The following is a 27,426-nucleotide window of genomic DNA, read 5'->3' on the forward strand; positions in this document are numbered from 1 at the left end:
ATTATTTTCATTTTACAACCAGAAAAATGAGGGTGCAGAAATAAGATGTGCTGATATCAAAAGAATTACACATTACATATCAGAGAAAGATAAACAAAAGCAGAAGATAGGGAAACTGCTAGTAATCTTCTTTGTTCTTTTTGCACTAGGTTGCTAACTATATCAAAATATTAGATAAACCTGATGCAATGCATCATATAGATTTTTGTTTCTTTTATTTTGGGGCCATAGCGAGTTGTGCTCAGGGCTTCCTCCAGCCTCTCCACTCAGGGATCATTAGTGTCAGGCATGGGGAATCACACAGCATGCTGAGGATTGAACCTGAGTTGGCTAGTAAGGCAAGCAATTTATCCACTGTATTATCTCTCCAGAGCCTATAGTTTATTTATTTTTTCTTTCTTTTTAGTTTTTGGGCCACATCAGGTGGTGCTCAGGGGTTACTCCTGACTTGCACTTAGAAATTGCTCCTGGCCGGCTAGAGGATGCCAGGGATCAAACTCACGTGCACATGGGTCAGCCACGTGCAAGGCAAATTTCCTACTACTGTCCTATTGCTATGGCCCTATTTTTTCTTTTTATTAGAAAAAGTGACAGGAAAAAAAGAACTTGTGAAATTATTAAAATTTGTAATGAAGCATCCATGCATATGCATATCATATAAAAATAAAGCAAATTCTTAAAACTTTTTAAAGTTTAGATTTTTAGTCATAATTTTATTTTTCTCATTTTAGCTGTCCATGATCATCTTTATTAAATGTGTTCAATGTTTATAGGACTACTTTTGTTTTGTTTTTAATTTTCTTTTTTTTATGCTTTTTGGGCCACATCCTGTGATGCTCAGGGGTTACTCCTGGCTATGAATTTATGAGTTCAGAAATCACTCCTGGCTCACAGGACCACATGGGACTCTAGAAATCACACCATTGTCCATCCTGGATCAGGTGTGTGCAAGGAAAACCCCCTACTGCTGTGCTATCGCTCCGGCCCTTTGTTTTGCTTTTTTTTTTTTTTTTTTTTTTTGGTTTTTGGGTCACACCCGGCAGTGCTCAGGGGTTATTCCTGGCTCCAGGCTCAGAAATTGCTCCTGGCAGGCACGGGGGACTATATGGGACGCAGGGATTCAAACCGATGACCTCCTGCATGAAAGGCAAACACCTTACCTCCATGCTATCTCTCCGGCCCCTTTGTTTTGCTTTTTAATAATAATTTTATTTAAGTACCATGATTACAAACATGTTTGTAGTTGGGTTTCAGTCCTAAAAGAATACTCTACCTCACCAGTGCAACCTTCTCACCACCAATGCCCCCCATCTCTCTCCTCCTCTACCCACTGCCTGTATTTGAGACAGGCATTCTATTTTTCTCACTACCATTGTCATGATAATTGTTAGTGTAGTGATTTCTCTAACTGCACTCAATATTGTGGGCCAGTTCCTTCCGGGCCCCATCTTATAGAGATTTATTTAAACTCTTTTAAAGTGTAATTTATTCTTTGTATCCACCACATTGTACAAAGAGAGAAAAACAATAGGGGGAAAAGTGAGTTCTAGATACTAAGATTCAGCTATAATTATATTTTTCCTAATAAAGAAAAATTAAAATTTAAATTTTTATAAATTTTTTTATTAGGCTGAACTCTGCTGGAACTCAGATGCCAGCACCCCTATCTGCCTGTCTTCTGTACTGTGCTTTATTTTTGGCCTGATTTCATCCTTTGTGTGGCTCATCTGCGGATGGCTCACTTTACCTGGAGCCTTCCTTGGAGGTGAGTTTACAAGCCCAGAAAAGGGAAGCCGCTAAACTCTGCTGGAAATCAGATGCCAGCACCCCTATCTGCCTGTCTTCTGTGCTGTGCTCCATTTTTGGCCTGATTTCATCCTGTGTGTGGCTTATCTGTGGATGGCTCGCCTTCCCTGGAGCCTTCACTGGAGGTGAGCTTACACGCCCAGAAAGGGGAAGCCACTGAACTCTGCTGGAAATCAGATGCCACCACCCCTATCTGCCTGTCTTCTGTGCTGTGCTCCATTTTCGGCCTGATTTCACCCTGTGTGTGGCTCATCTGCGGACAGCTCGCCTTCCCTGGAGCCTTCCCTGGAGCTGTGTTTACAAGTGCAGAAAGGGTGGAGCCAGAGGAGTGCATCATTTAGCCAATGAATACAACCACAACACATAGAAAAACCCACAATACAAGTGTGACAATGGGGAAACAATGCAAGCCAGCGCCAGACTTAGAGAATGACGATGGCAACTCTGATGACTTGAACATAACCAACCAACTAGTCAGTCTCTCAGATAAGGAGTTTAGAGTTGCAATATGGAAGATGTTCAAAAAACTCAAAGAAAGTATAGAAGAGAACACTAGTAAGAATCAAGAGAATATAAAGATAGAAATCAGAAAACTCCAAAATGAAATTTCAGGTCAAATAAGCACACCTCCAGGGAAAGCTCCAGGGAAGGCGAGCTGTCCACAGATGAGCCACACACAAGATGAAATCAGGCCGAAAATGGAGCACAGCACAGAAGACAGGCAGATAGGGGTGCTGGCATCTGAGTTCCAGCAGAGTTTAACGGCTTCCCCTTTCTGGGCGTGTAAGCTCCAGGGAAGGCGAGCCATCCACAGATGAGCCACACACAGGGTGGAATCAGGCCAAAAATGAAGCACAGCACAGAAGACAGGCATATAGGGGTGCTGGCATCTGTGTTCCAGCAGATTTCCCTCAAAACTATTCTTGAAAGAAAAACTGAACGGCCTATTTAAGACAAGACTGTCCAACAGACACACCAAACTTCGATATAAAGATGGCACTAACTCCCAGGACAATTCTTTCTCTCAATGTCAATGGACTAAATGCACCAGTTAAGAGACACAGAGTGGCTAAATGGATCAAAAAACTCAATCCAACCTTCTGCTGCCTACAAGAAACGCAACTAAATAGTCAGAACAAACATAGACTCAAAATAAAAGGCTGGAGGAAAATCATCCAAGCAAACAACACCCATAAAAAAGCTAGAGTGGCCATACTAATATCAGATGATGCAAACTTTATACTTAGGAAAGTTGTAAGGGACAAAGATGGACATTTTGTATTAATCAAGGGATATGTACAGCAGGAAGAAATCACTCTCCTAAACATATATGCACCGAATGAGGGGCCAGCAAAATATTTAATACAACTGTTGACAAATCTGAATAATAATATCAATAACAACACAATAATTGTGGGAGACCTCAATATGGCATTGTCAACACTTGACAGGTCAACCAGACTGAAACCCAACAAGAATATACTAGACCTGAACAGAGAAATGGAAGAAAGAGGCCTAGTAGATATATACAGGACACTCCACCCCCAGAAGCCTGGATACACATTCTTCTCTAATGTACATGGGACATTCTCCAGGATAGACTACATGCGAGCACATAAAACATACCTCCATAATATCAAGAGGATAGAAATTTTGCAGGCTACCTTCACTGACCACAAGGCCCTGTAATTATATGTGAACTACAAAGGGACACAGAAGAAAAACTTTAATACCTAGAAGTTAAACACCCTAATACTGAAGAACCAGTGGGTCTGAGATGAAATCAAAGAGGAAATCAAAATCTTCCTAGAGGGCCCGGAGAGATAGCACAGTGGCGTTTGCTTGCAAGCACCCGATCCAGGACCAAAGGTGGTTGGTTCGAATCCCGGTGTCCCATATGGTCCCCTGTGCCTGCCAGGAGCTATTTCTGAGCAGACAGCCAGGAGTAACCCCTGAGCACCGCTGGGTGTGGCCCAAAAACCAAAAAAAAAAAAAAAACCTTCCTAGAAACAAATGGCAATGGAGACACAAACTATCAGAACGTATGGGACACAGCAAAAGCAGTACTGAGAGGAAAATTTATAGCTTTGCAAGCACACATCAGGAAAAAAGAAGGGGCATACCTGAATAGCTTAATGATGCAGCTCATAGAATTAGAAAGTACTCAACAAAAGGACCCAAAAATAGGGAGACAGAAGGAAATAACAAAGCTGAGAGCAGAAATCAATGAAGTGGAAACCCGAAAAACAATCCGAAAGATCAACGAAAGCAGAAGTTGATTATTTGAAAAAATAAACAAGATTGACAGACCACTGGCAAAATTAACAAAGAGAGAGAGAGAGAAACTTGATAACCCATATTAGGAATGAAAAAGGAGAGATCACTACCGATATGGTAGAGATTCAAAGGGTAATCAGAAACTACTTTGAGAAACTCTATGCCACTAATAAATGAAAACCTGGAAGAAATGGATAAATTTTTGGACTCATAATTTTCCACAGTTGAATGAAGAGGATGTAGCATATCTAAACACACTCATAACTATTGAGAAAATTAAGACAGTAATCAAATGTCTGCCCAAAAGTCCAGGCCAGATGGATTTACTAATGAATTCTTTCAAACCTTTCAAGAGGAACTTCTACCAATCCTGGCAAGACTCTTTCATGAAATCGGAAAAAAAGGAACACTTCCAAATAGCTTTTATGAAGCCAACATCAGCTTGGTACCTATATCAGACAGAGATGCTACCAAAAAAGAAAATTATAGACCAATATCACTGATGAATACAGATGCAGAGATCCTCAACAAAATCCTGGCAAATAGAATTCAATACCTCATTAAGAAGATTATCCACTACGATCAAGTAGGCTTCATCCCAGGAATGCAAGGATGGTTTAACATCCATAAATCTATCAACATAATACACAACATCAACAACAAGAAAAATAGAAATCACATGATCATATCAATAGATGACAAGAAAGCATTTGGTAAGGTCCAACACCCATTCTTGATCAAAACTCTCAGCAAGATGGGAATGGAAGGAACCTTTTTCAATATAGTTAAGGCCATCTACCACAAGCCAGAGGCAAATATTGTCCTCAATGGAGAAAAACGGAAAGCCTTTCCTCTAAATTCTGGCACAAGACAAGGCTGTCCTCTCTCACCACTCCTATTCAACATAGCACTGGAAGTACTTGCTATAGTGATTAGGCAAGAAAAAGATATCAAGGGAATTCAGATAGGAAAGGAAGAAGTCAAGCTCTTGCTGTTTGCAGATGACATGATATTCTACCTAGAAAATCCTAAAGTCTCTACGAAAAAGCTTCTAGAAACAATAGATTCATATAGCAAGGTGGCAGGCTACAAAATTAACACACAAAAATCAATGGCCTTTCTATACATCAATAGTAATAAGGAAGAAATGGACATTAAGAAAACAACCCCATTCACAATAGTGCCACACAAACTCAAATATCTTGTTATCAACTTGACTAAAAATGTGAAGGACCTATACAAAGAAAACTATAAAGCTCTGCTCCAAGAAATAAGAGAGGACATGCAGAAATGGAAGCACATACTCTGCTCATGGATTGGCAGGATTAACATCATTAAAATGGCAACACTCCCCAAAGCATTGTACAGATTTAATGCGATCCCTATAAAGATACCCATGACATTCTTCAAAGGAGTGGATCAGGCACTTTTGAAATTCATTTGGAACAATAAACACCCTCGAATAGCTAAAGCAATCATTGGGAGAAAGAATATGGGAGGAATTACTTTCCCCAACTTTAAACTGTACTACAAAGCAATAGTTATCAAAACAGCATGGTATTGGAATAAAGACAGGCCCTCAGATCAGTGGAATAGGCTTGAATACTCAGAGAATGTTCCCCAGACATACACTCACCTAATTTTTGATAAAGGGGCAAGAAATCCTAAATGGAGCAAAGAAAGCCTCTTCAATAAGTGGTATTGGCACAACTGGCTAGCCACTTGCAAAAAATTAAACTTAGATGCCCAGCCAACATCATGTACGAAGATTAAATCCAAATGGATGAAAGACCTCGATATCAGATCCGAAACCATAAGATATATAGAACAACACGTAGGTAAAACACTCCAGGACATTGAGACTACAGGCATCTTCAAAGAAGAAAATGCACTCTCCAAGCAAGTGAAAGCAGAGATTAACAGATGGGAATATAGTAAACTGAGAAGCTTCTGCACCTCAAAAGAAATAGCGCCCAGGATCCAAGAGCCCCCCACTGAGTGGGAGAAACTATTCACCCAATACCCATCAGCAAGGGGCTAATCTCCAAAATATACAAGGCACTGACAGAAATTTACAAGAAAAAAATATCTAATCCCATCAAAAAATGGGGAGAAGAAAATGGACAGACACTTTGAGAAAGAAGAAATACAAATGGCCCAAAGACACATGAAAAAATGCTCCACATCACTAATCATCAGGGAGATGCAAATCAAAACAAATAGAACAAGCAGTGTTGGTGGGAATGTGGAGAGAAAGGAACTCTTATCCACTGCTGGTGGGAATGCCATCTAGTTCAACCTTTATGGAAAGCAATATGGAGATTCCTCCAAAAACTGGAAATCGAGCTCCCATACGACCCAGCTATACCACTCCTAGAAATATATCCTAGGAACACAAAAATACAATACAAAAATCCCTTCCTTACACCTATATTCATTGCAGCACTATTTACCATAGCAAGACTCTGGAAACAGTCAAGATATCCTTCAACAGATGAATGGCTAAAGAAACGGTGGTACATATTCACAATGGAATATTATGCAGCTGTCAGGAGAGATGAAGTCATGAAATTTTCCTATACATGGATGTACATGGAATCTATTATGCTGAGTGAAATAAGTCAGAGAGAGAGATAGAGATGCAGAATGGTCTCACTCATCTATGGGTTTTAAGAAAAATGAAAGACATTCTTGCAATAATAACTTTCAGATACAAAAGAGAAAAGAGCTGGAAGTTCCAGCTCACCTCATGAAGCTCACCACAAAGAGTGATGAGTTTAGTTAGAGAAATAACTACGTTTTGAACTATCCTAATAATGAGAATGTACGAGGGAAATAGAAAGCCTGTCTAGAGTACAGGCGGGGGTTGGGTGGGGAGGAGGGAGATTTGGGACATTGGTGATGTGAATGTTGCACTGGTGATGGGTGGTGTTCTTTACATGACTGAAACCCAAACACAATCATGTATGTAATGAAGTTGTTTAAATAAAAAGAAATGTTCCCAGAAAAAAAATTTTTAATTAAATGTAGCAAAATAAAAGCTATCAGGGAAGAAATTATAAACTATAAATATGGAATTGGGTATATAATATAAATGAACATATATGAATACTTGGCTAATTTTATAGCAGTAAAAATATTGATTCCTTGGTCATCACATTCAAAATAGCCCTTTTTAACAGTCATACATTTTAAATACTCTATTTTTCAGAAAAATGTTATGTGCATGATGCATTTAAATAAAAAAATAGGATGAAGGAACAATGTTTTAAAGAAAGGTGGAGGACATCCTGTTCAGTGCTTAAGGAGCAATTTATCAGTCAGATGCCCTGATTTCTCTCCACACACACAAGCCAGTCTCATCCATGAAGACCGCTCCCAGGCGGTTTCCAAAGGAAGCTCAGTGACAGAAGAAAAATGTGTTTGTGCAAAGAGAAAATGGGAACGAAGGAGACCATCATCCTTCACCTTTTTTCTCCTCTCCAGTGAAACCGAATAGCTATTGCTAAGAAGAGCCTTTATTTTACCTTGCCAAGTGAGAGCTATTTTACAGCAGAGAATGTAATGGTAAAAGAGGAAAGCAGTAAAGATAGCATATTTAAAAAGAATAAGGAACATCAATATCCAGATATTTTTCATTAGTTTTTGTTTGATTTGTTTGTTTTTTTAGCTATGCCTGATGTCTTACTCCTAGCCCTATAGGGATCATTCCTGGTGGGGCTCAGTGGACCATATGGTATGCTAGCCACATTCAAGGCAAACCCCCTACCCACTATACTATCTCTCCAAACCCTCACATTTATATTGTTTAAATCATGAAGATTTACTTAAGAGACATTATACATACAATTGTCCAAAACAGGACACTACCTTTTCTCAGGAAAATGTGACTTTTAAAAACAGATTCAATTTAAGTTTTATCACAAGCTAAATCTATCAAGAGCATAGATAAATTATTTTAGGGTTTGAATTTTTCTACCAGAAATAAGATTTCATCAAAAACGTGGTTTACTATTTTTGGCACTCTAATTTTAACTAGCCCCACAGGAACAAAAAGGCAAATGAGAAATGTTTTTACCTGGTCTTCACTAAACAACACTCCTCGTTGTTTACTTATCCTCTTCATGAGATCTCCTCCATCACAGTACTCCATCACAATAAACAGACTGTTGTTCTCTGTAAGAAAAAGCATCATTCAGAGCTGGCAGGGTTTCAGACAGCTCTTAATCACCTGCATTTCAGCTTTTAAGAGGGTGAGAATATAATAGAAAAACAGCAGTGTTATATAGTTAAAACTCTGGTTGTAGTTTTATGCCAGTGACACTGGGTTCTAATTATTTCAGTATGTATTTCCTGTTCTCAGTGACTCTAAGTAAATTATTTTCATTTCTCTCTGTTCCACTACCTCATCCTTAAGTGGAGGTAATAATATGAAAATCCCTTAGGATTGCTATAAAGATTAAGGGCAGGGAACTAACCCAGGATTTAAGCCTAAGGCTTTGCATGCACCTTACCCTGGTTCAATTCTTGGCATTGCATCCCCCAACACCTCCAACCCTAGTATTGCTGGATGTAGCTGTGGAGGCCCATGAGAACTTCCAGGAATGCCCTGGTAGTCCATGGCAGACTTAGGCCTTGCATTGAACTATTGGCAGAGGTTGGCTGAGTATGTCCAGAAGAGGTTCCCAGTTCCCTGAACACTGCTTGAGGAGATTCCCCACAAAAGGCTAAATGAGTTAGTTCAAATAAGATGCAGAGAATAATGTCTGCACATAATGAGTTCAGTGAAAAGTGACTATTGTCTTAACCTATGCCTAGAAAAGATAAAAAAATCTGCTGTAAATTAACAGTATTGATTCTTCACCAAAACCTCTGGGAGAATTACTACAACCTTCTTGCATTTAAGTATGAACTTAAGTATGTATATAATGTTTATATACAATATAGATTTAGGTTTTGTTTTTGTTTGTGGGCCACACCCAGTGAACTATGAGCTCAGAAATTTGCTCCTGGCTTGAGGGACCATATGGGACGCTGGGGGATTGAACCAAGGTCCGTCCTGGGTCAGCTGTGTGAAAGGCAAACACCCTACTGCTATGGTATTGCTACAGCCTCATAGATTTACTATTTAATTATTCAATCATGTTGTTGAATACAACAGACACACTTTTTTTCTTTGTGGGCCACACTTAGCACACACACTCCGGGCTCTGTCCTCAGAGATCACTCCTGATGGTGCCAAGGGAACCATATGTGTAACCAGGGATAGAATCTGGGTCAGCTATATGCAAAGCAAGCACCTTATCCACTATACCATTCCTTCAGCTCCCAATAGACAGACACTCTTCTGTTTCCTGCTCCTACTGACTCAAATAAAGATCATGGTGTTGATTTACAAATACATTCATGACAGTTTTGGGGAGGACTCAAAGTGCTGGAGGTCCCCTGCATGTGGAGGCCTGGGTTTGATCTATGGCAACAAATGCCCCTTAGGTGCCAGTATGAGTAACATGCTAAGCTGGGAAAGTCCTTGAGCACTGCCAGGTGTGATCCAAACACAAACAAAAACAAGAGCACCAAATATGTCCATGCAGGGCTGGATTGATAAGACAGTGGGTAGGGTGCTTGCTTTGCATGCAGCTGCCCCGGGTTCTATCTCCAGAATCCCATAAGGTCCCTAGCTAGCCAGGAGTGATTCCTGAGCACAGAGAAAAAAATAAGCCCTGATCATTGCTGAATGTGGCCAAAACAACCAGCCACAACGATAAAAACAGATATGTTCTTGTCAATTATGCATATTATTAAAGCAATTATATAAATGATTAACTATCAAAGACAAAGGATATAGTTAATTCTAAAAAATTCTATACTTTATAGCAAGTAGCTTTTTTTTTTAACAAATCTCCAATTGTTCTAGATGTTGAATAGGACAAATGGATAAAAAGGAAAGATATTTAAAAGGGTTGTCACAAAGAAAACCTTGGTGAATGAGTTATAGATTTAAATATATGTGTATGATTTTCTATTTCATCAAGTATTTTCCTTAATTATCTAAGTACCAACTCTAAGAAAAGGAACTTGAGGGCCCAAGAGTACAGAGTTAACCACTTTCCTGGCATAAAAATGGTAGGGGAAGGGAAGGGTGGGGGAGGAAACTATGATAGGGAGGGAAGGGGAGAGGAGGAGAGAGATAAAAAGAAGAGGGAAGGGAAGAAGTGGAGGGGGGAGGAGAAGGAAGGGAAGAGAAGACACTCTACTAATGAGTTTGTTACTACTATTAGTTTGTGTATCCCTTGTCCACAAGATACCGTCCAAATCTGGTCTTCTGAGTCTTCTGCACCTGGCACAGATACATGAGGATATAACAAAGGTTTTCTCAGTGGTTTAGAAAAACAATTGAGGAAGACAGAATAATCGCACAGAACCAGCCAAACATGCAAGACGTAATCCGTCTATTCTCTTTCCTTGTTGTTATAGAGTCCCAGAGTCTCTTGCCAGTATCTGTCACTTGCTACCTCTTCTTTTCAGATAGTTTAAAACAACTTTCAAATAGATTGTCAGTGACTTGACAGCATTTATGCTTGCTTGTCTCATTTTCAAACTAAATGCTGACATATCCAGGACCCCAGGATTGCTGTCTGGCACCACAGAGCCTCCTAAGCTCTGTTAGGTAAAGCTCTGGTGGCCCTCAACACCACTGGGGAGCTCACTAGCCCCCAACCCAATTAACAGAGAATTGTGTACTCTGCAACCAGCAGCATCTAGAGCTGAAGAAAAGAGAATTTATCCACTATCACTTATTATTCCATAAAATAAAATCATTTTTGTACCAAAAATAGAATTATGACACATAATCAACATTTTTGTTTTACAACTCTCAGTCTCCCTCATGCTCACTGTAGTCTCCCACACTGAATCTATCAGAGCTCTGCAACAAGTCTTAGCTCTGACCCCATTGGCAGGCCAGTGGCTATTTTACAGAAGTTGGCAACATAGATAGATCTCCTGGGCCAGAGAGAAAGGACTCAATGCCTGTGACCACAGCAGGAGGCAAAGCTTCTTGTGCATGCAGTTCTGTGGCCAGCAGAGCCTAGATGGAGTGAGACACCTAAGGAAGAGGGCACCTGCAACTTCACCCTCAGAGGGGCACTGCTTTGATCCAAAGCAGAAAGCAAGCCTGTTCCCTGTCCTCAAGGCAAGATGGCACTTCAAGTGGCAGTCCCCAGTCAATGGAAAATAAAGTAATCACCTGGCAACACAGCAGTCTGGGATTTATGCTCTAAGCCAGGGGTCTCAAACTCAATTTACTGGGGGGCTGCAGAAGGCAAAGTCGGGGTGATCCTTGAGTGCAAAGTCAGTAGTAAGCCTTGAACATTGGGAGGTGTGACCCAAACAACTAAAACAAAACAAAACAAAAAAAGATTCCTCTAGGGCAGGGCCACAAAATGTTGTACAAGGGCCATTTGCGGCCCGCGGGCTGTGAGTTTAAGACCCCTGCGAGTCTAAGCCCTTACAGCAAAAAAGGTGCTGACAGCTTGGCACAACAGACTGCCCTGTCCCGCTGCCTTCTGGCCAGTCATTTACCAACCCATGCCTGTTCCTGTCTTTTACAGTGATTTCCCTAACCTAAAGCATTTCTCCAAACAGCAACAACACCCTCCATGTCTTTGGTCTATTAAGACAAGTCTAGTGAGATTCTGAGCCGAAAATTGAGCTAAATCAAGCCAAGACTTCTGACCTAGTGAAACTGAGAAATGACAAATCAATGATCATTTCAGCACCTCACTTTGAGGTCATCTGTTATTCAGCCACAGAAAACAAATCCAGCAGAGCAGGGATTTCTGCCTACAGTGTTCACTGAGAGGGCCCTGAATGTGCTAATTTATGTATATATATATGTATATATAAATATATGTATATATATACATATATATATATATGGTAGGCAGTTGAGAAATATGAGTTGAAAAATTGAAGTGGAATGTTTAGTCTTTGGAAAGATTCACTATCTTTTCTTATTTATTGTAGGTTGGGTAAAGTGATAAAGCGTCTTGCTTCCTTGCAGACGCAGTCTATGAGCTAGAGCCAAGGTTCTTCCCTTCAGACAGAAGCTATTTGAGTGTAAACAACTTTTTATTGACATTCTTAGCAGCCAGGTGGTACAGAGCCTTAGAGGCTTTTATAAGCTCAATGTGTCAAGTCCCAACAATCTGCCAAGCAAATGAAGGCATCACAATGGCCCTAGTTTTTCTAAACAAAAATTTTCTACTTAAAAAATAAAACCCATTGTCATAAGGAAAATTAAGTTTATAATCTAAACAAATTCAGGGAGGTTATTTATAATGCAAAAGTGACCTCTAATTTTGTTGTTTTGTTTTGGGGCTTTATCCCATGGTGTTTAGGGGCAACTTACACCTTGGTGCTCAAGGGCTTCTCCCAGCTGGGGAAAAACCTGGACTCCCTATATGCAAAGCATGCATTCCAATTCAGGGGGCTATCTCTCTAGCTTTGACCTCTAATTTATCAATAGTACCCACTATGAACTTTCCCCCAAATATTCATTTTTTTAATGGAATAAAAACTCACTCCAGAGCCAGAGAGACAGTACAGTGAGCAGGGTGCTTGTCTTGTATGCAGCCAAACTAGGTTTGACCCCTGATACCACATATCATCCACTAAGCCCTGCCAGGAATAATCCCTAAATACAGATCCAGGAATCAGTCCTGAGCACTGCTGGGTATGACCCCCATTATAACAAAACACTCTAGGTTTTTTGTTTTGGGGGGGTCATCCCTGTCAGTGCTCAGGGGTTACTCCTGGCTCTGTGCTCAGAAATTGCTCCTGGCAGGCATGGGGGACCATAAGGTATGCCAGGAATCAAACCAGGGTCCATTCTGTGTTGGTGGTATGCAAGGCAAACACCCTACTGCTGTGCTATTGCTCCTGCCCAATACTCCAGTTTTTTTTTTAATTATCTAGTATTGATGCACTAATTCAGCAAATAATAATCAGCACTTTCTATGTGCTAAATACTGAGGATCAAGAGGTGAACACAAGAATCTTAAACAAAGCTTACTACCTGAAAGGAAGATAAGGCTGGAGAGACAAGACAGTACAAGAGGTTGAGACACCCAGTTTGGTTCCCTGAACTGCATGATCCCCAAGCACTGCCATGAGCAACTCCCAAACACAGAGCTAAGGGTAGATCCGAGCACCACCATTATGGTTCTATAATCAAATAATAGGAGAAAACTGCTAAACTAATTCATAATTGCCCACTAAATAGACATACACATACAAATATAAAAGTACAGTGCAGGGTGGAGGGAAGGGAGAGGGAGAGAGGGAGGGAGGGAGGGAGGGAGGGAAGAGAGAGGGAGAGAGAGAAAGGGGGAGAGAGAGAGAGAGAGAGAGGGAAAGAGAGAGAGAGGGAGAGAGAGAGAGAGAGAGAGAGAGAGAGAGAGAGAGAGAGAGAGAGAGAGAGAGAGAGAGAGAGAGAGAGAGAGAGAATAAAGTGAAATGCCTGCCCCAGAGACAGGCAGGGGATCAGGGAGGGTGAAAGGGAAACTTGACATTGGTGGCAGGAAATGCACTGGTGAAGGTTGTTTTACATTGTCTGACTATAACCCAATCATGCAGCTTATCTGTGGGGAAAAAAAACTATATTATGAACAACCTTGTAACCACTATGTTTAATTTAAGAAAAGTACTATGCAGGGTAGAGACAGTACATATAGATATTAAAGCACTTGCATGCAACTGGCCTCTTATTTACTAATCCCTCTAAACACCAGCAGGAATCATCTGTGAGCAGAAGGTCAGGAGTACACTCTAAGTACTACTGGATATGACCCCCAAAATAACATCCACTGTAAGAAAAGTACTATGCAAGATAAGTAAAGGCAGTTACATTCTGGCTGTTGGTTCAGTTTGTTTTTGTGTTTGTACCCAACAGACAGTTCTGGGGCTGCTTTCTGGCTGGTGCTGGGGATCTATGTGTTGTAGGTGAGCAAACCCAGGATCCTGGGCACAAAGTATGTTCTAGCCTTTTGAACCATCTATAGTAGCTATAATCTAAGTTCTTTCTCAGAGAAGCCCTAAGACTCAGTTATCTAGATAGAATCTAAAAGATAGTATAGCGGGTAATGCACTTGCTTGCATATAGTTCAATCCAACACTGAATGTTCCCTAAATACTTGGAGGAGTAATATCAGAGCACAGAACTAGGAATAAATAAGCCCTTAGAACCACCCAATGTAGCAAAACAAAACAAAAACAAAAACAAACAAAAAAACCCCTACCAAATCATATTGAATAACACAGAAAACCTAAAGTAACATTCACATAGTAAATCAGAAATTGAATGATAGATACATAGTGTAAAGTTCCCAGGATGGGAGCTGGGATGCAGCCTTGAATATGTGAGACTCCATAATTTGAGCCCCCAAACCACTAATCAAGTCATTAAGAAGTTCCCAGGAAGGAGACTAATTAAGTCATTAAGAAGTTCCCAGGAAGGAGCCTGTTGGTGGCCTTTTCCACTGCTTCAATAATAGGAGCTATAAAACAAATTCTCAGCGGTATTTTACCCTCCAACTTCTGTTATGAAAGAAAAACTTCCTTTTGGTTCATGAAAACTAAAACAAATTAAAAAATGTGGTTGGGGCTGGAGCAATAGCACAACAGGTAGGGTGTTTGCCTTGCATGCGGCTGACCCAGGTTCAATCCCCAGCATCCTATATGGTCCCCCAAACCTGCCAGGAGTAATTTCTGAGCACAGAGCCAGGAGTAACACTGAGCGCCAGTAGGCATGCCCGCCCCCCCAAGAAAAAAACAAAAGAAATTGTGAGGATATAAATGTGTGGATCCCTGCATAGCCCGTCACCACTTGGTTAATATCTGATATAACATTTTTATCTATGTAGTCTGTTTTTTTCCACAGAATAGAAAAGCCAGTGAATGGGGAATTATTTTTGTCTGTTTGCTGACACCTATATCAATGCCTGACATATAGTTACTATTCAATAAATACTTCTGGAGTGAATGAATGGTCTCTGAATAATATGCTACTTGCATGTTTTTCTTCCTATGGATGGAAGCAGAAGAGACATTTGTCTACCCATGTATGGCAATGGGTCCAGGCCATTGCTACCTCTTTGTTAGAAGGTAACATCCCTTGTTCAGTCCTGTAGCTTGCTTCCCTTCAGACCACCCCATCATCAGAGTTGACTAGAAGGTAATTCTGGCTGCAGGAGAAAACGAGAACCTTCAACATCTTAGCAGGCATAACTTGGGGTGGTGTGTTTTTCTGTTTTCTCTCACACACAAGTGCCATATCAGGACTGCTCCTTCAGCCTGGACCTCAGCTCAAGTACAGCTTACATTGAATGTGAAGTAGAAAGCTGCATCACTATAAACCTCTGAAATTTTGGGGTTTATTACTACAGCTAAACTAAAACCTTAATTATTTAAGGAAGTGAGATTCAAACATGTTAATTATTTAAGAAAGCAAGACTCAAAAAGGTTAAGACCAAAGAGAATTACAGCTGTAAAATGCTTACCTTTCACATGGCCAACCTGAGTTCAATCCCCAGCACCCCATGTGGTTCTCTAAGCACCACTAGGAGAAATCTCTGAGCACAGAGCTAGGAGTAAGCCCTAAGAACTTTGGGTATATGCTTAAATAAAGAAAATAAAAGAACTTTTGGGTATAGCTCAATCCATATCCCCCCAAGAAAACTTAGAAACAAAAACATAGAAAAGCTAATGAGAAAAAAACTAATGAGAAAAATAAATATGATGTCCAAAAATTATATCTTAAGAAAGTAGGAAATTAATCTAGTTATAAAAATTCACAAATACACAGTTCTCAGAAGCATTTCTTTTTAGAAGACTATATGCCTTGGCACTATTAAAAAGCATTTAAAATACTTGAAAGTCAAACCTTGAAATGAACTGAAGAAGGTTACAATATTTGGATGTTTCATCTTTGCCAGAAGAACCACTTCTTTCTTTGAAGCTTCTTTTTCTTGGATGGGCATCTAGGTTATATTTAAAAAGAGAAACCAACAATATCTGTAAAGATGACCTCAGAAAAATTTTCTTCTCACTCTCATCTGAAATCCTCCAGAATTTCACTGGCTTTTAATGTTACTTCTGAAACTGTTCTCTCATCAGCAAGAAATGACATTTCTAGAATTAGCAGAGTGTCCTATATCTAATCAATGGTTTGTCAGTAGTAGTCAGAATTTAAAAATATGATAAACTAAAAAGAATTTTGATGAATAATTTTGGGTGGAAAATAGCTCAGCTAACTGCAAAAGCACTTGTCTTGCATGTATAGAGATCTTGGCTTGACTCTAAGCACCATGCAACAAAAGAAAAAATGAGAAAGGAAAAAGTGATTTCTCAAAGGACTAGAGTATGTATTGTGCATGCTGGAGCCCTGGGTTTTATTATATATGAAGACATCCAATAAATACATAAGTTTAGCTAGAGAGTTGATAGAGAGATGTGGAAAGATATGATTTAAGAACTCTTAGGGTACTTTGAATTGAATGCAGCTGATAGGGTCCTGTATTCACTCTTTTGTCTGCCCTCTCTCCTGGAGAAAGACCATCCACAGAGATTTTGCTCTAGCTTCCTCTTCCCTTCACACACCCCTTTTGAGATAGAAAGACCCACTTATACTTGGTTAGCATTAGATATGTACTTTTGTCTGTTAACATTTGCCCTTCCTCCCATGTTGAGTGAAGCTGAACAATAAATGTATGTGGAGAACAGTCTAGGTGCTCAGTCCTGGAAGCTGGGAGCCTTCTGCCCCAGGCTTTTTTATTTTATGTCTCTCTTGTTTTCTTAATCTTTGAGGCACCCCTGCTTCAGGCCCATTCACCGGGGGCTGGACTCCAGCAGAGTTTGATCCTTGGTACTCAATGGTCTCCCAGGAATCATCAGGAGGAACCTCTCTGAGCACAGTGCCCTGAACACCACTGGGCCTAACACTCCAACACTACCTCTCCTCCCAAAAATAATTGAAATAAATAAATAATAATCTGGAGAAAAATTCACCAAATGGTAATAAAATTAAGTCAGGGTTCACAGAAATTTCTATTTTCTTCTAAATTGTCTTATTTTCTCTTCAACATTTCTATAATGAACACTTTAATTTTTATTTATTTTTTTGTAGGCATCCTATCTAGTAGTACAAAGGGCCATGAGATATGTGGAATTAACTCAGGACGTATGCTATAGGTCTATGCATATATATGTATGTCTGTATGTTCTACCACTTAAGCATACCCTGCTCCCAGAACATTTTTGTTTTTTAATTTTAATATTTTATGTGGTGTTAGGAATTAAGTCCAGAGCCTTATACAGGCAAAACTAGTGCTCTACCACTCAGAATTTATTTAAAATTTTATTTAAAAGCTGGAGAGATAATACAGTGCAGTGCCAGTTCAGTTCTTGGCACCATACATGGTCCCCTAAACATCACCATATGCAGCCCCCAAGCTTGGTTCCCAAGCACCACTGGAGTGGCTCTGTACTGCATCCTTTGTTCACTTGCACTGAACTGCAGGCCCCACGTGAACTCTGAGCTTCCCGAGTACCACTTGAGAAGTCCCCAAGTAAAGGAATATGTTGACAACAGTAAAATGATGAGAGGAAATATTCCTGTCTTATACCTATAAAAAAGGCAATCTAAGTTCTGGAATGTAGAGTTTACTGATCAGTGAGGTATTTGAAAAGGTGAGAAGAAATGTTAATTTTTCTAAATAACATGTAATAAAAAAAGTGCATTAACATCAAAAGGAAGAGAAAAGTAATCAATATTAATACTGGGATGCAATGACTGCTATGCAAATATGCTCCTATGGAGGGAGACTAAATGGGAAAATAATAATGATGAAGCATGTTACTTCAAGGTAGCTCGAGTAAAAGATAAGTAAAAATCAGTGCCATATTAGAAGAATGTAATTTTTCATAATCTATATTGGAAGTAGGAAAGATGCTATGATATTTTTAATATATTTCTATGAAAGGTTCAAGGCTCAAATGTTTTTATTCTTTACTTTGAATTTAAATGATTTATATAATTCCTAAGTGTGTAGCAGTTAACTATAAAGCTAGAAGGTCCAAAGTATCTATCCATTGGGCCAATTACCTAAGAATACCTAAGAATTGCCTAAAAATAATTTATTGAATACTTATTGAATATATATATATATATATATATATATATATATACCAGGTGCTATATGGAATAATAAGATAAATGATAGATTCTGTCTCATAAAACAATTTAGTAAAGGGAGGAAAACACACACACAACTAAAGCACATACATGTTGAAAGAAATCAGTACCATAGCAGATATGTCTATAAAATCAGGGGGTGGTGAGGACCAGAAGTTGCATGAGGACCATGGTGGAGGGTCCTGGGGACTTTGGTAGTAGTGAAGGAGCAATTAGCTTTAAACAAAAAGCACAAATAGTTCATATTTGCTGAACTACAATTTTTTATTAAGGCTATGAGAGTTTTTCAATTTTGGGAGAGCCACACATGGTGATGCTCAGGGGTTACTTCTGGCTCTGGTTCAAGGCAGATGATCTGGGATGCCAGGAATTGAACCCAAGTTGATTGCATACAAGGCAAGTGCCTCAAGTGCTGGACCATCTTTCCAGGCATTAGAAGTTTATTTTTTACTTATTTATTTTTTGTATGTAATGCAAAATAGCTTTTTGTTTGTTTTGTTTTGTTTTGGGGCTACACCCAGGAGTAGTATTCAGGGTACCATATGGGACACCAGAGATTAAATTTTTTGGCTGTATTTATAAAAAAAAATGCATTACTTACTGTACTATTTCTCTAGAAAATTTTTTCTGGGGCTGAAGAGATAGCACAGTGCTAGGGCATTTGCCTAGAATGTGGTCGATCCAGGAGGGACCCGGTTCAGTTCCTGGCATCCCAGCTGGACCCCCAGCCTGCCAGGGGCGATTTCTGAGTGTGGAAGCCAGGAGTGACCTCTGAGCACTGCTGGGTGTGGCCCAGAAACACATCAATCAATGAATCAGTTAATAAATAAAGTTAAAAATTTTTTTTCGGGGCCGGGTAGGTGGCGCTGGAGGGAAGGTGTCTGCCTTGCAAGCGCTAGCCAAGGAAGGACCGCGGTTCGATCCCCCGGTGTCCCATATGGTCCCCCCAAGCCAGGGGCGATTTCTGAGCACATAGCCAGGAGTAACCCCTGAGCGTCAAACGGGTGTGGCCCAAAAACCAAAAAAAAAAAAAATTTTTTTTTCTTTGAGAAGTATGAAAGGAAAGAAAGATACTTGTTCAAGAGATAACTAGGTTTTTCCATTGTGGAAAAATAAAGAGTAGGAAATGGCTTTTGGGAGAAGGTTTTATACAATCTCTCCAAATTGTCCTAACCTGGAGTTCACTGCATAAATGAAAGTTAATATGGGTGTTGTCACAAGAAGACTCTTGATGAGCTTTTCATATTCTTATCTTTAGCTTCTCTCAGATTAGGAAAGTTTAGAGAAAGAATTACTTAGAGTGGGAAGCTATACTGGAGGTCAGATGCTGAGGCTTTCAGATGGGCAGAAAAGGACCTTCTTGAAAGACAGAAGCCCCAGCATAGCCCTCTTTGGGGCAGAGGGCAGTAAAACAGAGGTTCTCACATAGAGGACCTGAGAACAAAGGGAAGCCATACAGGCAAAGAGCAGTCTGATAACTGTCATTGAGAGGCAGTGGTGGGGCCCAAGCACAGACACTAGAGCATCACCTCAGCAAACCTACTTAAACCTTAGCAAAACGATTGTGTGCTAGTCTTAGTACTAACACTGAAAGTTGTATACACTTAAGACTAGTCAAGTTTCACTACTTCAATCAGCACTACATGGTCTCCTTCCCGAGCAGTGCTGAGAGCAACTACTGTGCACACAACTGAGGAATTGGATCCTTACCTGGAACTTTTGCCCCATCCCTTCCTTTCTTCACTTTGCTTGGACAATGCATTTAGAGGTTTGAGCAAATAAGAATCAACTGAGACTGTAAGTTCAGATTGGTGAAAACCAATCAAATGTGTTTTCACATTCAATTAAGACAGATGAAAATGCCCCGAAGATGATAAGGAATTGGAACTCCTTCACTTTACCTTTGCACAATTGATCTCTTTTATAACACAGAACTTGCTATCTGCTTTCTCTTTGGCCAAGTAAACTTTCCCAAAGGCACCTTCCCCAATGGCCTTAATCACATCGTATTTGTCCATGGTCTCCAGGGATGAAAGTCTCCTGCACTGTGAATAAAGAAAATTTGATCACAGATTTCAAAACTGGTCACTCAAACATACAGCGACTTAATTTGCAAAGGCTTTCTTGTTACAATGTTCAGGACAAGAGGCTTAGGAGATAGCTCAAGGACAGGGTCCCCAAGTCAGCCTGTGCTGCCCTCAAACAAAACAAAAAACATAACGTACCACTTGTCAAGACAAGTGGACTGGTCACAAGCAGCTACCACAGTGACACAAGTTTCCCAGTGGTTCCCCAGTGAGGTCATGATAAACTGCAGCATGCTCCTGAGCAAATCATCTCATATCACAAAAACTCACTTTCCTAGCTTTTATCTGTTTGTTTTGCTTTGAGATCTGGGGGTCTACACCTTGTGTGCTCGGATGATAATTGGATGTGCTGGGAGGCTCATACAAAAACTGGGGCTTTAATTGGGGTCTACCTCTTTCGTCTTTAAATAGAGTTCACAATTCCTGTTTTTGCACTTTGGTTCTCAGAAGAAGGAAAAAAATACATCCACTCTGCACTTCTAGGAAGCAGAAATGCCCTGTGACGGTGAAGCCCCACAGATGTCTTTCTAAGCGGGGACGTGCTGCCCTCTCCAGGGCATTTTGGAAATTTGTGGCCTGTTGTGTTTTTGTTGTTTTCTGAAGGCTTTTAAAGTACTCGTAAAACCTAAGATACTACGGTCAAGAGAATCCAGGCCCATCACCTTAGAAAGTCTTCCCACAGCATAAATATGGAGGAGTATAATTCGCTGCAGCTATAACCAAACGTTTTTTTTTTTTACAGTAAATACAAGGAGTGGTTTTTTGATGTGTTTTGTTTTTTGCAACTAACAGTGAGTTTTCAAGGAAGAGAATCCACAGTTGTAAATCAAGGCTCGACTGCATCACAGTTTAGAGACTTGAAAGAGATTGTTCACCGTTTTGTAAAATCACAGACCGCTTCTCAAACTAAAGTCACAGTCAGGCGCCCTTGCCCAGAACTTCAGCTCACTAATTCAGACTCCCAACGTGTTTATTAGTAGCACGTAGATAGGAACAGGTGGAAATATAGGCTTTATTATACATTACTGTCTTTTTTTTTGGGGGGGGGGGGGCTTTTGGGGCCACACCCAGCGGCACTCAGGGGTTGGTTACTCCTGGCTCTGTGCTCAGAAATCGCTCCTGGCAGGCTCAGGGGATAATTTGGGGATGCCAGGATTCGAACCATCGTCCTGGTTTGGCTGCGTGCAAAGCAAACGCCCTACCGATGTCCTATCTCTCTGGCCCCTACATTGCTATCCTTGCAATGTCCTTTAAAAGCACTTAGGGCACTGTCGATTTTAAGTCAGCAGACAGGGGGTTTTCCAGCAGTTCGAGACCTACAGCCTCTCAAGCCCACTGGCAGAAGTTGTGCACCAGAGAACTTTGAGCGCACACTGGAGGGAGGACCGGATTTCGAGGGGGCCGCATCCTTCGAGGGGTCGGGGTTCGGGACCCTCCAGCCAGAGAGAGGGCTAAGAAGGGCCCTAGTTTAGATTTAGGGAGACTCCCACCCTGCGCGCGCCCTGGACACTGCAGGAACCTGGTAGGCTACGCTGGTGCCATGGAGACAGACGCGACCCAGGACACCACCGCGCTCCGCGTCCTTTTCCTCCGGGGAGGGGAGCCCTAATCTTACCCCTGTTGCTCCCGGAACCCCTGGAGCCGCCCCCGAGGGCGGCCGGCCTGCAGCGTACCTGCCCTGCCGGTCACGGGTGGATGGATCCTGGTCCCGGGGTCCCTGCTCCCCTTGCAGGCTGGAGAGGAGCCGAGAGGTGGAGCGTGGAGGGCCCAGGGCGGGGGCGGGGCCGGGCTGCAGGAGTCCTTTGTGGGTACAGTCCACCCTGCACAGGGGAGCATAGCGACGTGGCCTCCTCGCCTTCACCCCCGTCCCTGTGGACTCCGGATTCCATTGCCTAACGTGCAGTGAGCACTGCGCCCCGCTTTTTCTATGTGGAGCACCCAACACTTTGCAGTCCTTCTCTTAACTCAATGCAACAAACTGCAGAGAAACCATCTCTCCCTATGATCAATTAGCTCAGCTCGAACAGGAAGACTCTAATGCAAGGTGTCACTCACCTCACCGCACCGTATGCAGGTGGGCACTGGGATGGAATTTCAATCTTGGCCACAGGACAGCTTCCCGTGGGGTGGTTTCATGAACCTGATTGCTGCTCCTATTGCCTGGAAGTATACTCCTCTTTTCCCTTTGTCTCTGTACTCCTTCCAGATTGAACTTAAGGCTGCTGTCTAAAACGTGTTTTACAGTATGGAGGTTTCTCAGTAAACTCAGATTCGAACTGCCATATCACCCATCAACCCCACTTTTGGGTATCTATCCCCAGAACAAAAAAAACACTCTTCCAAAAGGATGTGTGCACACCACAATTTATCACAGTACAAGAGCTAAGAGTTGGAATCTACCTGGATGTCCAACAACAGATCATGAAAATGTGGTATGTATACACAATGGAATACTACATAGCTTTAAGGAATGATGCCATTATGTAATCCACTGTAACATGGATGGAACTGAAAGATATTGTTAAATAAAGTAAGCCAGAAAAAAGGATTATTTATTTATTTATTTATTATATGTAATATTTAGAATAACTGCATCAAAAAATGAAATGGTTTAAATGGGTGTTGTTGAGAACACCCTAGGGCCCAGAATATAGTGAGAAGGAAAGAAATTGAGTGGTGGAGGAGAAAGGCACATAAAATGACAGGAGACTGGCAATGGGGTCTCAGGTGCATTGTTGGTGTTAAGAAAGGACAGAGCTCCTATGACGGTATGCTTCAAGAGCAGAGAAACCCTGAATCTCTTAGGCCACGGGAATTCCCTTTCTTCCCCAATACTTACTGTGCCTATGCAAAACAAACAAACAAAAAAAGGTGGGGGAACACCAAACCCTGCCACACCAGCACTCCCTCTTTTTCTTGTTTTGTTTTGTTTGCTTTTGATATTATTTTCCTTCTCTTTTTTCTTTTTCACTCTTGTGGTTATTATTTGGTGACTTTTTTTGCTGGGTGCATTTTTTTTGGTAGTTGCTACCAAATTTTTTCTTTTATTTTTCTTATCCTTTTTATCTCCAACAGAATCACATAACTTGAATCATTCAGCCTCATAAATTGAGGGGGGGGAGGATACCAGGACCAGTCATATGAACATGTAGTGGAAATAAAAAATGATCAGACTTGAACACCAAAACCAAAGCCAATGACAACAGGATACCCAATCTATAACAAGCTGTAAAGTGGAGATCAGTTACACTAGTATTCTGGGGAGTAAAGGAGGGAGATGTGAGGATGCATGCTGGGAACAGGGGTGGAGGGAGGACACTGGTGTCGGGAATGCCCCTCATTCATTGTCACTATGTACCGTAAATATTACGGTAATGCACTTTGGTCACAATAAAAATTTATTAAAAAAAAAAGGACAGATGCTCCGGACTTTTTATCACAATAAAATAAAAGTCCCTAAGCAGACCTTAGTGGGTTCATTTTCCCACTGGGAATCAAGCAGATGCACGAAATGGACGAATATGAAATATGAATTATGAAATATGAAATAAATGAGACCACACAGAACTACATGGTGAAAACAAGAGGGAGAGGCCAGAGAGAGCCAGAGAGAGACGGATTTTTCCGCATAGCCAGGGAGAAAGGAAAAGGGGATGAACCAATGAGATCAAAGCTAGAATTAGCATATGAAGAAAACAGGTAAAGAAAAACCAGATACCTTTAAGGAAATGGGGGGAGAAAGAGAGATCACAGGAGCTCAGCAGGAGACTTTTGGCGAGCTTTGGTACTGTCCTTCTTTGTTAGAAAGAAATATTGAGGCCTGATTTCTAATAATGGTCAAAAATAAAGAGAGAGAGTCACAGCCATGTTTAGAATTATAGCCAAACAATCCACACAAAGGGTCAACTGATTTGACTACTCTAAGCGGACCTTTTTGGCAAATAATTCTTTTTCAGGAGTGCACTACACCTAAGAAGGCAAAAAAGCACTTCTGATGTGTGCCCTTCCTGAGTGGGGTGTAACTGACAGAGCTAAATACCTAAGCCAGAGTCAACAACAATTAACCATCCAAATTTAAAATGGGCCTGTTACACTGCAGGCTGGGGTGGGGCGGTGGTGCTATGGGATACACTCTGGGAACATTGGTGAGAGGGTTGGCAACAGTAGTGGGATTAGCCCTGAAACATTGAATGTCTGAAACCCAACTGTGAAGAACTTTATAAATCACTATGGTTCCAATAAAAAATTTAAAAACATGTTTTCAACATGTTTAAACACTTGAAACACAGATAATTAGAAATAGTGATCAGAAGCAAACAGTAAAATATATCCAGTGAAATCTAAATAGTGCCATTACATATTTGAAATCCATCATTATCTTTTTTTTTTCCTGCTAGGAAGGGCCATTTCTGGTGGTGTCCAATTCCTGGCTGTGCTCAGGGATCACTCCTGGCGAACTCAGAGGGCCATAAAGATTAACGGTGTTAGAACCCAGGTCCACCATATGCAAGTACCTTATACCTTGAACTATTCCTCTGACCTCCCTATCACTCTTTCTCACTTAGTGCAAAAAAACTTTAGTCTTATATCCAAATACAAGTGAAATTCTGTTAAAAGAGTTGGGCTAGTGGTTCAGTGGACTAAAGAGCATCTTTTGTATGCAGGAGCTCTGGGTTTGACTCCTGGCATTATATAGTACCCCAAGCACCTTCAGGAGTGACCCACCACCACCAAAAAAAAAAGTAGTCTTCAATTCTTTTTTTGTTTTGTTTTGGGGCCTTACTGGTAGTACTCAGAGGTTACTCCTGGCTCTGCACTCAGAAATTGCTCTTGGCAGGCTCGGGGGACCATATGGGATGCAAGGAATTTAACCTGGGTCCATCCTGGGTTGGCTGCATGCAAAACAAATGCTTTACCACTGTGCTATCTTTCTGGCCTAGACTTTAGTTCTTGCCTATTTGTATGTCAAGAACTGTATCTCTAAAAAAAAAGTTCTAAAGAAAAAATCATGGGGGGTTGGAGTGATGGCACAGCAGTAGGGCGTTTGCCTTGCACATGGTTGGGCTGACCTAGATAATGCAGTTCGATTCCCCCCTCCCCCAAGCATCCCATAAGGTCCCCCATGCCAGGAGCGATTTCTGAATGCTAAGCCAAAAATAACCCCTGAGTGTCACTGGGTGTGGCCCAAAAATAAATAAATAAAGACAAAATCAAACTTAAGAAAACCACTGGACTCAGAACACAGAACTAAGGTTAGTGTTGAGGGAGGAAATCTAAGAAGAGAATCTCTGGTGGTAGTATCATGGTACTTAATTTATTTTTCTTTTTGGATCAAATCCAGTGACACTCAGGTTACTCCTGGCTCTGCATTCAGAAATCGCTCCTGGCAGGCTATGTGCAGGGGGACAATATGGGATGCCAGGGATTGAATTCAGTTCTGCTGTGTGCAAGGCAAACGCTCTACCTATTGTGCTCTTGCTCTGGTTTGGATCATGTACTTTAGGAGCCAGTTGTGATGGTTACAAATACTTTGAAGCTGCACGAAATTGTGCCCTAAATCATAGTTGTATAATTGAATTTTTTCCTGATTGATTTTATTTTTGGTTGGGAGCTACATTTGGTGGTGCTCAGAGCTTACTCCTTGTTCTTTGCTCAAAAATCACTCCTGACAGGGCTTGGGGTGGGGGGGGGGACGGACATGAGGTGGTCTGGGAAATGAACCTAGGTTGGCCATGTGCAAAGCAAGTGCCTTGCTGGTTGTATTATCGCTCCAGCCCTTTGATAAAATAGTCTCACCTCACTAAAGTGTCAGAATATAAAATGACAGGATCTCATGCATGTGTAGCATGGTGACCCAGATATTTCTGGACCACTTTCCCTGACCCCCTATCAGTTCCACAACACCTTCTCCTTTTACTATGTTCTATACTTCTTCGCTTTCACACTGTGCTACTCTCGATACAGGATTAACTTGCTTCAGAAATGCACTGAAGCCCCGTAGCCCACCCGTTGACCCTGTACCATTTGTCATGTGAAGGGCTGGTAGTAAGAGATGGGTGATGAAAATCACTGAGCACTTCCTAGAAAGAGGGTCTTACTGAAGAATCACATTATGATGTTGTAATTGAACAGATTGGACAGATTTAGACCAGTAGTCTTTTAAGAAATATACAAAAAGGTACTTAGTAATAGATATAAATCACAAGGTTCCTGGACTACAGTGATGATTTCTGGTCTGACTCCATAGGAGGCAGGCATTATTGCTCTCATTTTCTTGGTGAGGAAATTCAGGCTCAGAGTTAAAAGTTTTCACAATTACACAAACAGTAAGTGGTAGCTTCTAACTGTTCTTACGGAATCATTTTTTCTGTACCTTTTCCTTTTGAATTAAAAAATTCACAGGAATTCTAGAAAAGTCTAGAATTTTACTTCATGATACTAATTGAGGATAGTTTTAAATATTGATTCCTGTCCTTTCATCTTGTTTTTAACATACATCCTACTAGCTAAGTATTAACCAAACATTAATTCTTCAGTTTAAACATATATTCAATGTGACTAGGGAACAGATCTTTGAAATTAGCCATCAGACACTTCTTTCCATCCACTTCGCAGCTTAAGCTCTGACACCCAATCATAGTTGTCATCATCATCTTCAAAATCCCTGTGAAGAAACAATTTGGACACTTAATACATAAGAGAGGCACAGTATTTATTGATGGGCTCAAAGCAGAATACCCTCATAATATTTACATTTTAAAAAAATAACTGTAAGGCAACTAAAGATAAATATCTATCTCTTCCCCTCAAAATTTCCACCACTACTTCTACTGTTCTTAAAACCTCTTCAGTACAACAGTTCAACTACTTTAAAGCATAATAAATCTACCCACAGCCACAGCTATGTATACTATTGGCCCTAATTCATGACTATTCTCAGAAGCGATGCAAGTTAAGCTCCTAAAATTTGCTATAACAACAATCTTCTAACTGAAAGCTTGA

At 40.8% G+C, this 27,426-nt stretch overlaps 2 protein-coding genes across 2 annotated transcripts in view; both read right to left on the reverse strand.

Annotated features, from left to right (window-relative positions):
- The window catches only part of NEK5 (NIMA related kinase 5), a 96,632-nt gene extending 76,253 nt beyond the window's left edge, over positions 1-20,379 (reverse strand). The window contains 3 exon segments of the mRNA XM_049778483.1: positions 8,162-8,259; positions 16,028-16,124; positions 20,239-20,379. Of these exon segments, the coding sequence (XP_049634440.1) occupies positions 8,162-8,259; positions 16,028-16,124; positions 20,239-20,355 (312 nt within the window). The 5' untranslated portion in view covers positions 20,356-20,379.
- A 6,504-nt stretch (positions 20,380-26,883) lies between these two features.
- NEK3 (NIMA related kinase 3) overlaps positions 26,884-27,426 on the reverse strand; it is a 34,690-nt gene continuing 34,147 nt past the window's right edge. Inside the window, exon 15 of the mRNA XM_049778793.1 lies at positions 26,884-27,088. Within this exon, the coding sequence (XP_049634750.1) occupies positions 27,004-27,088 (85 nt within the window). The 3' untranslated portion in view covers positions 26,884-27,003. The remainder of the gene's footprint in view (positions 27,089-27,426) is intronic.

Source organism: Suncus etruscus, chromosome 8, assembly GCF_024139225.1.
Source record: "Suncus etruscus isolate mSunEtr1 chromosome 8, mSunEtr1.pri.cur, whole genome shotgun sequence".
Classification (NCBI taxonomy): Eukaryota; Metazoa; Chordata; class Mammalia; order Eulipotyphla; family Soricidae; genus Suncus; species Suncus etruscus.